Below are 16,397 nucleotides of genomic sequence, written 5' to 3'. Positions count from 1 at the left end.
CTGTATGGCCTAGAATGAAGTGTGGAAGTTTCTTATTCTATTGGATCAATTAAGTTCACTTTATGCGCGAGCAAACTATTTCCATGTTGTGGAGGGCTTGGCATTTGAGGAATGATTCGATTTTCGGTAAGGGAAAGGAATCCATCGCGACCTCGGTGAGCTTTGTTCAAAACTATTGAACTTCTTTCTTGTCTTGTCATGCAAGCTTGCAGGTGGCTGTGTGCAACAAAGATAAGCAAGTGGTGCAAGAACTTCAAGCTACTACAAATATGAAGAGAAATGTTGTTGCACGGAAGCCTCCCACATGGTTTTTTAAAGATAAATGTCGACGGAAGTTTTGTTGAGACCATCAAAACTGCGAGCGTGGGGGTGGTTGTTAGGGACCATTATGGACAAGTTATCATCTTCTCTTTAGGATTACATTGGAGCTTGCTACAACGTCAAGGAAGCAGAACTAAGAGCGATCCTCTCTGTATATTGGTATCACTCTTGATAAGCCTATCATTTTAAAAACTCTGTTCCTTTGTGGCCTTTGTGTTTGGAAAAACGTGTGTATACAGGTCAACGCTGGTGGACCTTAAAAAGGAGGCGTTGAATATCTCTAAGCTCATGGTTGGTGGGTACCCATGTTGTCAAGATTAACAAATTGGCCAATAAGATGACTCACGAGATTGTAAAGTTCAGTTTTGATAATAGATCTGATGGACTTCTTTTTAATACCATTCCGCCGTGACAAATTTCGTAATAAATGAATTTATGAACATTTTAAACTAATTAATATATGTTGGGATTAAAAAAAAAACTAGTTTATGAGAAGATCTATTTTAAGCAGAAACGAGTAGAAATTGTCATCGTTTGATCTTGCGTCACAACTAAAACTACCAGCAAGCAACGCCCCCTCTCCAAGGAACATCAACCAGATAGAATTACTGTTTAATGTTTAAATGTTAGAATTGCACTATAATTCTAGATTTTCTTAGGCAAAGGTGAAGGAAGATTTCACCACAAATAAACCTAACCATCATCCTAAAAAAAAAACAAAAAAAAACCTAACCATCTGGCCAATCCAAGATCACAGTGATAGTCATATTACCACCGATTTGACAAAGGCGAAGGACTTTTCTAGTTGCATTTCTTAAAATACAAATATAGAATTCATTTAATATTCAGTTGTCGGAATATACAATTTTTTTTATTCGCCTTACGATTCCAGAATTTCCTTAATCTAAATGTTTCCAAATTTCGACTCGTATTTTTGGCTTCGCGTGAAATTCGACCAAAAAGCACATTGCCTTTACCAAAATGCCACTCTGAAACGCACCGAACCTGCAGCTCTGCACAGGTGAAAAGGTAACACATCTTTGACATCCCCACGACCGCACTTGAGCAGCCGCAGCAGACAGATCTTCCTCGACACCCACCGGCGGCTAAGCGGATATGGCGGCTTCACCGGCAACATCGTCCGCGCCCGCGGGGGCCTCCTCCTTCGCGCGGCTATCCAGCGCGCCTCTGCGTGCGCCCAGAGCCGCCGCCGCCTCGTTCCCGTCGCCCAACTCCGGTACGTTCCTGCTCACCATCTCGACCGCCGCTCTTTCGGTGGCCTGCTGCTTCTGATTCCTGCCATTCGATCCGTGCAGCTCGTCCGGCCGCGCTGGTCGCGGATGCTCGGGCCTCTCGGCTCCCCGTCGTGGCCGCAGCCGCCGCAGGGCACCAGCGGCTGATGGGGTCGCTGACCAACAACGAGGGGCTCAGGTTCGGCGTGGTGAGTCACTGTCCCTCTATGTCGCCACTTCTTGGCTAGTGAGTGACTTTACTTGAATAAGAGACAGTGGTTATGACTAGAAATAGAATCACCGGAGATAAAGCTTGAACCGAACTAGTAGAATCTTGGCCATGAACAAAACTTGTAAATAGAAATAAAATCACTGGAGACAACAACACTACCAGCATGATTAATAGAGGGAAATACTTGGCAAAGAGAACCACCACTTCCCTGTTTTTCAACACCATTTACCTTTCCATTATCTAACTCAGGTTCTTGAATCAACCTGCAGGTTGTGGCACGGTTCAATGAGATAGTGACCAACTTGCTTCTGCAGGGGGCTCTAGAGGCATTCGAGCGATACTCGGTCAAAGCAGAAAATATCACCGTGCGTATCTTTATTCACTTGTTTAAATCAAAGTTATTTTGGCCCGTGTTGAAATGCAAACATATCTTGAACCTCGTTAACAACCCATCATGTTTTTCGGTTCATAAAGAGGTGATGTTATAACCTAGCCCAAACAAAATCATCTCCCGGCTGCTCAGCAGTTTCTTGCCATGTAAATATCAGAACTCATGGTCAATTTGCAAAAAAGAAGAGAAAGGAAAACAATGTGCCTTTGGATTAATATTGTTTCGTTGCTTTCCTAACTGCTGTTGGGGCCAAAACACTTGTTTCATGAACTATTGCCCATGAATCACCAATTCAGCATGCACCCACTCTTGTTGGATGACTTAACCACTTCAAGGGGTTACTATGTTATTCCTGTTCTTTCGACAACATATAAAATTTATGTATACGTGCTTGTGAAATACTTTGGTCTTCCTTGATGAACGTTTTACATGGTGGTTGTATAATGGTGTAGGGACACTAATATAACGAATTTATCACTCTAACAGAATCTTTGACATGATATATCTTTAAATGGGCTGTTTTCCATGTAAAGTCTTATAAATCTCATATATAAATCTCACCAATATACATAGTGCACGATGCTTCATGTGCACACTGATTAAAAAACAACCTTACTCCTAAATAAGTTATGCAACCAGTTTTCCATGCATCACTCTAATTTTCAACTTCTTTTTTAGGTTGTTAGTGTTCCTGGCAGCTTTGAAATTCCTGTTGCAGCACAGAAGCTTGGGAAGTCTGGAAAGTATGATGCAATTTTGTGCATTGGGGCTGTGGTAAGTCTTCTTTGTATCTTTGTCAGATATTAGATCTCAAAAGTTGAAGACACCAGCATACTTTTATGCCCTTTTCTTCTTCTTTCGCTATGTATGAGGTAGAGGCTATCACATTATCTGTAATTTAGAAATCAGAAAATCACAATAAAAATCTGGATAAGCTATATGCTGCTGACAGGTTCTATTTACATGTATAAGTGTCTTTAGGAGGCTTTCACATATATCTTAGTGTCTTTTAACATATCTTAACCACGATTCTGCAACTTGTGGGAATACGGACTTTCACATATATCTTATTATCTTTGAACATCTCTTAACCATGATTCTGCAACTTGTCTGTCTTTTAAGCAGCGTAAGGCTAGCTTATGCCAAGCTTGATAAGTATTTCTCTCCATTAATCGTGCTGATCGTGTTGTTGTCATAGTAATACTAGCTAAAACCTATCCTTTGCAAACCCATAGTTATCGTGTTGATGCTATTTGATTTTGAAGTTCTTTTTTGGAATTGATTTGCAGATTAGAGGTGACACAACTCACTATGATGCTGTTGCAAACTCTGCTGCTTCAGGTGTACTCAATGCTGGATTGTCTGCCGGTATGTTGCTTTTATCTCTTAGTCTCCTTTTATCAAGCCAGTTGGGTTGTAGAGAACTTATTCTCTGAGTCAATTTATGTTCCAATTGTTGTATTTCTTATTAGTAAGGCCACTATGGGTGCATATGGACATGGGTTTACATTTAATTTTCCAGCTGTTAATAGGCATAAACTAGACGGGAAACTTTTTGACAATTATTGATGCTCAATGAACATACAAAGCTAAACAGCGACAGATATCCATATATGTCTTGTATAACTTAGAGAGTTATGTACCCAATGACTAGTGTGAGTAAAGATTATTGGGTTCGAAGTGTGACATCCGAACCTTCTGTTGTTTTCTCTATCTGATGATTACATTTGCAGCTACTTAAAATTCAGAATCTGGCTGATTGCTTTTCTAATGTTACCACAGGTATTCCCTGCGTATTTGGTGTTCTGACCTGTGATGACATGGACCAGGTAATCCATGATTCAGTAACATACATTCTTTTGAAATTTTCCACAAAATCATAATTCTGTATCCTGTCTGGTAACTGTTTCACCAATTTACTTAAGTTATCTAGTTTTTTCTGTGCCATAAATGAAAGTACCATCAGAAGAATAGCATTTTTTGGAGGAGGTAGCTTGGATGTTATTGTTCATGTTCCTAAGCCATATGTCAACTCAAATTGAAGACGCCTCCCTCCACTTTCACATGCTGATAAGCGAAGCAATCCTGTTGATATGCGTCCTGTAAAGCAATCTCAACTTGGTTCCAGCATGCATGTAGTAATGATGAAGAAGTGTGAAGTCCCCCCACATGCTTTATGGTGCAATTGCGTGTGCATAATGTGATCGTTTTGCTTATGCGTGTTTTTGATCCTTGCGTGACCAATCTTATCTTCCCTTGTGCGAAAACAAATGCTAAATCACACACATCCTTGCTGCAGGCGCTAAATCGCGCTGGTGGGAAGGCTGGAAACAAGGGTGCCGAAACCGCTATAACTGCCGTAAGTACTTTTTTGCTTGGGAAGTGAATCAATCAAGTGTATATTTTCACGGTCCACCCTGACGAACTCCCATCTCTTGTAGATTGAGATGGCCTCGCTGTTTCGGCATCACTTAGCCTGATGGCACCAAATGCTATTGTCGAGCCAGCAAGACTTTCTCCCCTGTCCGTGGCAATCGGAGTTTTCTTTTTCCACAGTTGTTTCAAATTTCTTTGTATTACTGCAGGCTAGTCTCCGATCTGTCGTTTCAATGTTATTTTGGTCTGTATGTAAGTAGCCCGGTTGCCGGTCCACCTTTGCCCGCAAGAAACTTGCAAGCCTAGAGCATGAATAAACTTTTTTTTGACACAGAATAAATCTTTTTCTAGATGCACGAATAAACTTTTTCGCCGTTGCATCGCTAAGTATGCTATTTCTCCGACATTGGGACGCCATGTGCGGCCTGGAGTTCCCTTTGATACATCTGTTATCCCTGTATAAACATTGTTGGAAAATTCTAATCAGCAGTGTGTGCACGGCTGTGTTCGCATGCGGCGGTGCGGGAAAGACAATCTCTATGCATGCAAACTAACATCAGAATGATATCAGCAAATATTTTTTTAATGTTGAATTTTCAAAAGTTTTATCTTTTAAACTATAAATCCAATTGATGATCCGTTTTCGCCGTTAGCTTTCTTGCAACGAAATATTCAAAACTAGATCTCATGTTAACATGCTTCGACAACTTTTTTTTTGTCGATAGTTGCCAGATTATTATTATTTAGTTGTTAGATTATGAGACACTTAATAGCCACATTTAATTAACTTAATTGTTAACTTGGCAACCGTGTGTATAGATTTTTTGTAACTACGCTTGTTTAAACCCGACGACCATGTTTGATAAATGATTGTTGCCTTGTAGCAATTTTTATTATACATGGTATAAACGTATGTCATAGGTTTGGTTCGTCATTTTAAATATGTCAACTTGTCATATTTACATATAATTTTGTTAAAAAAATATTTTGTGTGCTTGCTAGTTTAACTACGCCGACTTGTCATATTTACTAACAATTACCAAAAACAAAAAGATCTTTTGTGGTTGTCGGTTTAAATATGTTAGAGTTGTCATATTTTTTGGATGTTATCGTTTCAAAAAAGTTGTTTGTGCTTGCCCGTTCGATTATGTCGAGATGTCATATTTATACGTAATTTTCAAAAAATATGGTGATTAAGTTATTTTTTATCGGACAAGTTAGCATTACTTACTAATATTATGACAAATAAGTGCAACAAATGTGGTAAGTACGAGCAAAAAAATAAGTATGACCACGTGAGATCGACAATCTTTACACGAAACGACATTAAAAAAATATGACAATTAAATTATTTTTATCGAGCAAGTAAGTGATTAATAATATAGCAAATGAGTGGAACAATGTGACAATTACGGAAGAAAAAAAAGTTTGTCAAAACATGTCGACATGAAATCTAGTTTCAAAGATCTTGTTGTGACAAAGCCAACGGTGAAAACATATCATCAATTGAATTAACGATTTTAAAGATAATTTTTTTAAATTTCAAACACTAAAAAGAATCTTTTTAACGTGTGTATGCGAGCCGCGGCATGGGAGCACGAGCATGGAGCGCCGCTGCATAGTTGTTTGATCAAATAAAGCTCAGCTATGTTTCTGGAAAAAGAAACCGCCTCCTCGGGGGCTCCCTGCGCCGGGTATCCAGTTTATCAGGGTTTCTTTTAGAAATGTGCAGCAGCACACATCTTTACTCTTCCGCCGGAGTCGGAGCCACGTCGCCGACGAGCCGACGCTGACGCACCTCCCACCTCGGCGACGCCGCCGCCTCCCCAACTGCGCGCGTCTCCTATCCCGCGCTCGCTGTCCCCGCCCGCCGCGCAGACCACCACCAGCCCACCACCGGTCCAATTCGAGAAGGACCCCGAGCACAACGCCGCAGCCCGCGGGACTCCGGATCGGCGACGGAATCCCGATCGATCGATTGGTTCGGCCGCTGGACTCAACACGCCTCCTCCATCCCGACACCTCACCCGCCGCACCCCCGTCTCCAAATAGAGCCAGGGGGATCCCTGCCCGCCTTGTTGGTCGTTGCTTACCGCGCTCGTCTTCGCAATGGGGGGCTCCTCGGTGTGCGACGGGACTCTGTCTCTCGACGAGTTCAACGCCTCGGCGAAGGCGTTGGTCACCAAGTGGAGCGGGATCGATGTCGACAACGCCCTTCCCGACTGGGAGTGGAGGCCTTGCCGCAAGATGGGGGTGCCATCTGAGGTCATACGCTCAATCGACCTGACCTCCTCATCTCTGTTGTCATTTCTGTTGTTATTTTCTCTGTCACCTGGATTCAAGACTCCGAATTTTGCGATAACCCATGAATTGGCTTGTTTTCTGCAGACGGAGGGGTTTGTAGCCCTGGAAGGAGTGTACCGCATTGGCGCAGGAAGCCAGGTGGGTGGGCTGTTTCTTTCTTTGGTTATCTGATCTGATAGGAGTAATATGAAGTTGCGCATTAGTGATTTATTACTGAATGTTGTTTCCTTCTGGAACAGAGTGAGGAGAGCGATGACGACCCTGTCCCTGATGATGTTGTAGAGCATGATACCTGGGTAAGTTTTGGCTATTCCTATTCCAACGTTATATGTTTCTGTTACCAGCATGTTGCTGTATTACATTGCTCTGCACCCCAGCCGTTTCATGTGTTCAGATTATTTATATCCTATATATATAAAAATAAAATAACAGTTTCACCAAATAGCTGTGTATGTCTACAATTTGAATTGATCATACCCGAGAGACTCAGTGAATCGTATCGCAAATCTATTATGCACATGAAAGAGAAATATAAATGTCAGGTTAAACCCGTCAGACACCGTCGTCAGTTTCGACAGCAATAGGCTGTCCGCGTTTTTCTTTCTTCAGTTAGACAGTTAGTTAGATGTCTGTTTTGCTTTCCCTAAAGTTTAGGCCAGGGCCACCATGGTGTGCGCACCGTGGCGAGTAGCTAGGAGCTGCACGACCGAGACTCATGGATCGTGGACGTGGGATGGCACGTCGGAATCAGTCGTGGGAGATCGCGTGATCAGCGTTTGCTTTCGCATGAAATAAAACGGCAAGAAGGCCGGATAGAAAAGCTACAAGTTCACGCAGCACAAAACCTCGCTCTCTCTCGGTCGCGTTCGATCTCAACAAGTGGCATCAGAGCCCGATCACTCGATCCAGCGACCATGTCTGCCGATGAGCGCGGCAGCGCCCGCTCGCCGGCCAGGTCCCTGACTCCTCCATTGCTGCGACGGGGAAGGAGTAGGACCAGGCGCAGCGGCCGCGCAGTGGTGGTTCAGGAGCGCGTCGTGCGGGAACACGGCGGCGGCTCGTTCGTCTACCCCGAGCTCACCTCGACCAACTACATCGAGTGGGCACTCGTCATGAAGGTTAACCTGAAGGCCCAGGGCCTTTGGGATGCAATAGAGCTGGGGTGCGACGTCGAGTGCGAGGACAGCGCGGCCATGGCGGCGATCTTGCGAGCAGTGCCTGCGGACATGCACGGCATCCTTGCCGTCAAGTCTTCTGCAAAGGAGGCATGGGAGGCGGTGAAGGTGTTGAGGATGGGCGTCGAGAGGGCGCGCCAGGCGACGGCACAACGTCTTCGCAGCGAGTTCAAGTCCATCTCCTTCAAGGACGGGGAATCCGTCGACGCCTTCGGGATGCGGATCACGTCCCTCGTCAACAACATGCGCACCGTCGGAGACGACATCGAAGATGCAAAGGTAGTCACCAAGTTCCTTCGTGTTGTTCCACGGCGCTATTCCCAGGTGGCAATAACCATCGAGGCGCTGCTCGACGTGAGCACTCTCACGATCGAGGAGCTGACGGGGCGGCTCCGCTCTGTGGAGGAGCGCTACGGCCTCGACGACGGCGGTGGCTCCAGCTCCGGGACCCTCCTGATGACGGAGGCGGAGTGGGATGCGCGCCGGAAGAACCGGTAGCGTGGCAACGGTGAAGAACCGGTAGCGTGGCAACGGTGACAACCGTGGCAACGACGACAACGGTGGCGGCGGCAACGGTGCCCCTGGATCCAACTCCAGGGGGCGCGGTGGTGGAGGACGCGGCCGTGGTGGTGGCTCGCGCAGCGGACCTCGCCCCACGGACCAATGCAGATACTGCAAGAAGATGGGCCACTGGGCCCGGGACTGCAACACCAGGAAGCACGAACAGGCGCATCTGGTACAGCCTGCCGGCGACGATGACGCCGACCCTGCACTTCTCCTGACCTCGGTATGTGCCCTGATGGAGGCCACAGAGGAGCCGACACCTCCTACTCCACCTTCGGAGATCGTCATGCTCAACGAAGAACGCGCCGGCGTGCTGCCCGGGCGTGACGGCGAGCGTCACGGCTCGGCGTGGTTCCTCGACACCGGCGCAAGCAATCACATGACCGGGGATCGGTCACTCTTCGGCGAGCTGGACACCGGCGTCGGAGGAACCGTGCGTTTTGGCGATGGGTCTATGGTGGACATCTGTGGCCGTGGCACGGTGTTGTTCACATGCCAAGACGGGCGCCAACGCGCGCTCACCAGGGTGTATTTCATACCCCGCCTGCGCTCGAACATAGTGAGCCTCGGGCAGCTGGATGAGATCGGCTGTCGGGTCACCATTGAGAACGGGGAGCTGCGCGTGCTGGACACTCATCGCCAACTCCTCGCCAAGGTCCAGCGCAATGGCAATCGCCTCTACGTACTTCGCGTCAAGCCAGGGCAGCCACAATGCATGGCTGTGTGCTATGACGACGTCTCCTGGCGCTAGCACGCACGCATGGGACACCTGAACTTCTAGGCGCTACAGAAGCTGGCGCGAGAGGAGATGGTGCGCGGGCTCCCGAAGATCGACCACGTCGACGAACTGTGCGATGCCTGCCTCGCCGGCAAGCAGCGGCGGGCATCGTTCCCACAACAGGCAAGTGGCGCACCGACAACCTGCTTGACCTCGTGCATGGTGACCTGTGCGGCGCGATCTCGCCACCTACGCCTGGAGGGAAGAGGTACTTCCTGCTCCTAGTGGATGATCGGAGCAGGTATATGTGGCTGGTCCTCCTGGCCTCCAAGGACCAGGCCCAAGCCGCGATCAGGCGCTTCAGGGCGACTTTCGAAGTGGAGGCGGGGCGGCCTCTGCGCGCGCTTCGGACAGATCGAGGCGGCGAGTTCACATCGGCGGTGTTCATGGAATACTGCGCAGAAGAGGGCGTCAAGCGGCAGCTAACGATGTCGTACACACCCCAGCAGAACGGGGTGGTGGAGAGGCGGAACCAGATAGTAGTCTCCATGGCGCGCAACATGCTCAAGGCAAAGGGGATGGCGGCCAAGTTCTGGGGGGAGGCAGTCACCACTGCCGTCTACCTCCTAAACCGATCCCCTACACGCAACGTCGAAGGGAAGACGCCGTATGAGGTATGGCACGGTGAAATGCCTAGTATTCAACATGTTCGTGTGTTTGGATGCGTTGCACATGTCAAGAATGCCAGGCCCATGCTTAAGAAGCTTGATGATCGGAGCACGCCCATGGTCTTCATTGGCTATGAGGAAGGAACCAAGGGCTACCGTGTCTTCAACCCTGGGACTGGGCGGGTTCATGTCTCTCGCGATGTGGTCTTCGATGAAGGCGCATGCTGGAAGTGGGACAGCTCCACACCGACACCAGAGCCGTTCACGGTGAGCTATATCGTCTCCGTCACTAGGCCAGAGCGCCCAGAGGACGGGGGAGCAGCGGTGTCACCGGCTGCTAGTACACCTGCGCGGGGGGGGGGGGGGCAGTCCTGCCAAGCCCGGCAGGCGGGGACTCGGCCGCGAACGGGGACGTGGCGCCGCAAAGCGAGGCGCACTCCGAGGCTGATCCAGAAGGAGGCGACCAGGGCAAAGATCAGGGTGGGCATCCGATGCTCACCCGGAGCAAGGACGACATCCTCCAACCCAGCACCAAGTACGACGAGGACTATGTGCATCTCGTCGACGTCGTGGACGACGATGAGACTGCAGATCTGATCTGTCTTGTCGTAGGGGAGGAGCCAGCCTCGTACCCAGAAGCTGCATCACAACAGTGTTGGTTGCGGGCGATGCGAGAGGAGCTCGCAGCGATCGACGCTGAAAGTGCATTATATCGACTAGAGGGGGGGTGAATAGGAGATTTTTAGAATTTCATCACTGAGGAAATTCCTTTTGAGGAAATTCCTCACTGATGACTAACTTACAGCGGAAACAGTAAAGGATCAGAAGTGTAAAGTTTCACAACAGCAGTTTTTCAGTGTGAGGAATGTGAAAACAGATTGCACAGTGAGCAGGCACGCAGAAAATAGATGAGGATTAACTAGCGTGAAGAATTTGGGGTTGAGGAATTTCAGAGAAAGTGTTCGGCAAATTCTTCAAACAGTAACAGTAAAAGTCATCAACACATAATCTGAGGAAAGTAAGGAGTTGAGGAATTAGAACCCGTTTCTCAGCGAAGACAGTAGTTGATGACCCAGTTCCAACTACTGTGACAGTCGTACATCTGGTTAGGAGCGGCTTGGTATTGAAACGAAAGGACACACAGTCCCTACCGTGTTCTCCTTGGGTTAAAAACACACAGTCCTCGCCCAATACTCGTGGTAAGTCTTCAGGGCAGACTTCCAAACCCTCACAAACTTGGTCACCCGGCGATCCACAATTGACTGCTGGAAAGCTCTAGACCATGACGCCTAACCGTCTGGAGGATGCACAGTCCTCAAAGGTAAAAGGCTTCAGTCCCACACAGGAACAACTTCTTCAGTGATGCTCAATCACTAGGTTTGGTTTGTGGTTTCGGTGTATGGGGGTATTTCTTCACTGATGAATTACTCTCGAAGACTCCGAGGAATTTGGGTTGCTCTTATGACAAGTGTTAGTTCCTAACGGAGCAGCCAACCAGCTAATGGTTGTGGGAGGCGGCTATTTATAGCCTGGGAGCATCCCGACATGATTTGACACTAATGCCCTTAAATAATATGACCGTTGGCGTGGATAAGACCAATGACTTGGCGTGGCTATCGAAACGGTCGGAACCCTCAACTGTGAGAGTCCTCATGTCACTCGTATTCCTTACTTGAGGCTTTTGGTAGGATTAGGCTTGGGTTGAGCATCATGAGGAAATTCATTCCAAAGTGTAACTTCGACCCCCTTTAACAGTACGGTGTTCATATTACTCAAGTGTGAAGAAAATAAAACAGAAATAGTAAATCTTCATGCTTCAAAGTCCTCAAAATGATTTTCTTCAGGACATACCGAATTCCTCAATTTCAGTATCGTCATGAGGAATATCAATTTCATCGCAGATTCTTCGCGATTCAATTCTTCAGCTTCAGACCAATTTCTTCAACCGAAGATATACATTTTTAGGGGTCGATATTCATCAAATATCTCAAACTCCTCAGTGACTTATAGATCCCGTGTACACTCATAAACACATTAGATACTTAACCTATAAGTCTTCAAACCACCAAAATCACTAAGGGGCACTAGATGCACTTACAGACGCCAACGACACCTGGAAGCTGGTGGAACCACCAACTGGACAGCGTCCGATCGGCCTAAAATTGGTCTTCAAGCTGAAGAAGGACCCATCCGGCGCCATCATCAAGTACAAAGCGCGCCTGGTAGCCAAGGGCTACGTGCAGCGCGCCGGCATCGACTTCGAGGAAGTCTTTGCGCCGGTGGCCCGTTTCGACTCCGTGCGTCTCCTCACCGCGCTCGCCGCCCACCATGGATGGGAGGTCCATCACATGGACGTCAAATCGGCCTTCCTCAACGGGGACTTGGCGGAGGAGGTCTTCGTCGCGGAACCACCGGGGTTCGAGCTGGCTGGACAGGAGCACAAGGTCTTCAAGCTCGCCAAGGCACTGTATGGTCTACGGCAGGCACCTAGTGCCTGGAATGCGAAGCTGGACAGCAGCCTGCTGTCGTTCGGATTCCAGCGGAGTGACTCTGAGCATGGCGTCTACCTGCGCGGGAGCGGCGACACGCTCCTGGCTGTTGGCGTGTACGTCGACGATCTCATCATCGCCGGCGCGCAGCCACGGGAGCTGAGCAACTTCAAGGAGGAGATGAAGAAACTGTTCCAGATGAGCGACCTCGGGCGGCTCACCTACTACCTTGGCATAGAGGTGCGTCATACAGGGCGCGGCATCACGCTGTGCCAGGCGGGCTATGCACAGAAACTGCTCGAGAAGGCGTCCATGGCGGAGTGCAAAACCAGCGCGGTACCCATGGAAGCGAAGTTGAAGCTCAGCAAGGATAGCACGGCGCCGGCTACCGACGCCTCATACTACCGCAGCCTGATTGGCAGCCTGCGGTACCTGGTGCAGACCAGGCCCGACATTGCATATGCGGTCTCCTATCTCAGCCGTTTCATGGAGAAACCCACCGTCGAGCATCTGACGGCGGCCAAGCACTTACTGAGGTACATCGCGGGCACTCTAACTTTCGGATGTGTGTATCTTAGGGGGAGCAGAGACCCCTCCCTCATCGGCTACAGCGACTCCGACCTTGGCGGCGACGTCGACGACCGCAAGAGCACCACCGGCTCGCTCTTCTTCCTCGACAAGAGCCCGATCAGCTGGCAGTCCACCAAGCAGAAGGTGGTCGCGCTGTCATCATGTGAGGCGGAGTACGTCGCTGGCGCATCCACTACCTGCCAGGGGCCCTGGCTCTCTCGGCTGCTAGCAGAAGCGACGGGCGCCGAGATCAAGCCGCCTGCAATTCTGATAGATAACAAGTCTGCGATTCAGCTCAGCAAAAACCCGGTGTTCCATGACAGAAGCAAACACATAGAGATTCGATATCACTTCCTCAGAGACAAGGTTGAAGCAGGAAAGGTGAAGGTCGACCATGTCAACTCCGGTGAGCAGCTGGCTGACATCCTCACAAAATCACTTGGGCGTGTGCGCTTCCAGGAGCTGCGCGCCAAGATCGGCATCCTCAACACCAACGGCGTGTGACAAGTTAAAGGGGGAGACTGTCAGGTTTAACCCATCAGACACCGTCGTCAGTTTCGACAGCAATAGGCTGTCCGCGTTTTTCTTTCTTCAGTTAGACAGTTAGTTAGATGTCTGTTTTGCTTTCCCTAAAGTTTAGGCCAGGGCCACCATGGCGTGCGCACCGACCGAGACTCACGGATCGTGGACATGGGATGGCACGTCGGAATCGGTCGTGGGAGATCGCATGATCAGCGTTTGCTTTCGCATGAAATAAAACGGCAAGAAGGCCGGAGAGAAAAGCTGCAAGTTCACGCAGCACAAAACCTCGCTCTCTCTCGCTCGCGTTCGATCTCAACAATAAATATCTTGGAGCAACCGATAGTGATGCGCGACGCTGAGTTCCAAATTTGGTTCTTTGTGCCTCTGATTTTGGGGTGGTAAAGCATGGAATAGAAAGGATCACCTTGGCCTCACATCATACACTGGCTACCAGTACTAGTTCTGAGTACTAGTTCTCAGTTTTTTCAATAAGGACTGCGATAACTGCGATCCTTCTTTTGTGATTGACTTTTAAGCCATAGAACTAAGATTCTTCAGCTCCTAATTTAAATATTCGCCAGCCATGATTTCTATCTCTTTGCAGGTTCAGAGCTCCAGGGATAATGTTCACCTTTATGATTTCCATATTGTCTACAGCTTTTCTTACAAGGTTCCGGTGCTATACTTTCAAGGTCTTCAGTCTGGTATGCACATCCTGTAACATTGCTGTAGATTTACTTCTTCTGCTCTCCTTTTTGATAGCCAACATCTGCAACTTGTCCTTAGGTGGGCAGCTGCTAACTTTAGATGAGATAAAAAAGGATCTTCCTTCTCATTCACTTCAGTTGTTAAACGAATCAAAGTGGACATTTATTACTCGAGAGGTATGGACGGTTTGTAATTGAATTTTTGATAATGATATGTAAAACACATACATGCTTTCTTGTTCACTTATTTGTTGAAACCTTAGACTCACCAAAAATGGTTGAGCGTCTCTTGCCCTCCTGCAGGAGCATCCCCACCTAAGTAGGCCATGGTTCACCTTGCATCCATGTGGAACCAGTGACTGGATGAAGTTGCTTCTTCATAAACTGGGAGACAAGGATCGATCTCTGCAATACTTGTCAGCATGGTTATCTGTGGTTGGTCAGGCAGTAGGATTGAAGATCCCGCTTAAGCTTTATTGCAATTCATAGGTCCACCCTCTTTCAGTATGTAGTAGTACGTACCATTGTCATGTGGATGTTCCCGTCAGCAATGATGGTCAGTGAAATGGGAAGTGTTCACCTCTTCTTATATTGCTTTGTATATGTTCAAACATTTCTCTCGATAACTTGACCATTTTGCAATGCAATAACTACTTTTATTTTATCTGTACGAATGGCACGGTTGCACAAACCACGGCATAGTTGAAGCTTTAACAGTTAGTTTTATCCTCGGGCATGCGATTGATTATTATTCTTACACCTTTTCGTTTCCCAGATTTTTTTGAAGGTACCTGCCTGAAAGAATAATGCAAACTGAGGCCTCTTTTGGTCTGTAGGAATTCTGTCGGAATTCTATAGGATAGGATTTTCATAGAAATTTTTTTGGAGCCCTTTGGGTTGCAGGAACGGATTTCCTATTCCTATGTAGGATAGGAACCACTCCTTCAACGCTTAAGGGAATAACACGGCAAGCTAAGAACCCGCTTTGGGTGGCTTAGCAACAAAGTCGCTGTTGCAGAACAACAACCAGCTTGTTGCAATCCGCGACACACCTGTTTTGGGAAGATTTGGCTTTTTTTTTGGGAAAACGATTAGAATCAACTGGATCAACCAGACGATCTTTGTCTCTTGTAAACATGCTTCTCCGTTCGACACGTGCCCTCACGGGGTTGTCCACCGCATCCACCCAACCTTATCCTCATCCCTTCTCCACCTTATCCTCAAACAGCCGCGGAACGTTTCCCTCACCAGTGTTTCTCTCCCTCTCGTCTCTTTGATGCAGACCGACCCCTTCTCCACCTTATCCTCAAACAGCCGCGGAACATCTCCCTCACCAGTGTCTCTCTTCCTCTCGTCTCTTTGATGCAGACCGAGTGGGCCATTGCCGGAGACTTGCCCCCCTCCTTCTCCTCCTTCCATATCGCGCTATAGGAATGTTGCACGCCTTGCCGCCAAAAGTCGTCGTGTTTGTGATGCAGCGAAGCATCAATGGAGGATTGCCATGGCCGTCGGCGACGGAGGCAGCCGGTGCTGCAGCAACACCGCGCCAGAGACCACGGATCGCGAGAGTAGCTCCTACATTGCCCATCGCTTGCCATGGCTGCCTTCTTGGGCTGCTGCGACGGTGACCGTGGTGAGTGGCCGACGAAGGCTCTTGAACTCGGTGATGTTGCCTAGCTTGAAGCTCTTGGAGCACCGTCGATGTTGCCACAGAGCAACGTCGGGCCGCCGAGAGCATAGCCGGCACTGCAATGAAGGCGGAGATGCAATAGAGCTCCCTCGGATGCACCTGTGCTGTGTCGAAGCTCCGCCGGAGTTGCTATGGAGTCGGAGCCGACGGTGCTGCATTGGAGCTCGCCCCGGGTTGCAATGGAGCTTCGCCGGAGCGTCGATGCTGCAATGGAACTCGGTCAGAGTTGTAGCGACCCCAGGTGGCAAATCGCACGGCTGAACAGGCGGATGATTTCACTGAGAAATCATCCGACTGATTCGTAGCAGCTCCTTTTTTTGTGTGCCAGTGGGATGCCCAAGAAGACAACGAATGTTTTTGTTCTACTCCCTTCGGTTTTATTACTCCACATATCAGCTTTGTTGAAGTCAATTTTTCTAAAGTTTGAATAAGTTTGTA

General features: G+C 48.3%; 2 protein-coding genes across 4 annotated transcripts; both read left to right on the top strand.

The window, feature by feature from the left end:
• The first annotated feature begins 1,338 nt into the window (after positions 1-1,338).
• On the top strand, positions 1,339-4,939 carry LOC123427126 (6,7-dimethyl-8-ribityllumazine synthase, chloroplastic-like). Its single transcript, XM_045111086.1, has 8 exons — positions 1,339-1,558; positions 1,638-1,762; positions 2,055-2,150; positions 2,855-2,950; positions 3,466-3,544; positions 3,959-4,005; positions 4,476-4,535; positions 4,618-4,939. Exons 1-8 carry the CDS (start codon positions 1,438-1,440, stop codon positions 4,654-4,656), a joined length of 663 nt encoding a protein of 220 aa, XP_044967021.1. The 5' UTR covers positions 1,339-1,437; the 3' UTR covers positions 4,657-4,939.
• A 1,282-nt stretch (positions 4,940-6,221) lies between these two features.
• On the top strand, positions 6,222-14,933 carry LOC123427124 (ubiquitin-like-conjugating enzyme ATG10). Of its 3 annotated transcripts, none has more exons than XM_045111083.1 (6): positions 6,222-6,817; positions 6,941-6,994; positions 7,096-7,152; positions 14,167-14,266; positions 14,349-14,446; positions 14,573-14,933. In XM_045111083.1, the coding sequence occupies exons 1-6, from the start codon at positions 6,662-6,664 to the stop codon at positions 14,756-14,758; spliced, it is 651 nt and encodes a 216-aa protein (XP_044967018.1). In that variant the 5' UTR covers positions 6,222-6,661; the 3' UTR covers positions 14,759-14,933. The 3 variants fall into 3 exon arrangements, with proteins under 3 accessions (XP_044967018.1, XP_044967019.1, XP_044967020.1); XM_045111084.1 differs by having other exon boundaries at positions 14,533-14,684; XM_045111085.1 differs by lacking the exons at positions 6,222-6,817; positions 6,941-6,994; positions 7,096-7,152 and having other exon boundaries at positions 14,186-14,270.
• The last annotated feature ends 1,464 nt before the right edge of the window (positions 14,934-16,397 follow it).

The sequence above is a fragment of the Hordeum vulgare genome, chromosome 2H, assembly GCF_904849725.1.
Source record: "Hordeum vulgare subsp. vulgare chromosome 2H, MorexV3_pseudomolecules_assembly, whole genome shotgun sequence".
Taxonomy (NCBI): domain Eukaryota; kingdom Viridiplantae; phylum Streptophyta; class Magnoliopsida; order Poales; family Poaceae; genus Hordeum; species Hordeum vulgare.
Note: the sequence above shows the minus strand (reverse complement) of the source record. Positions and strands in the feature narration are given on the sequence as shown.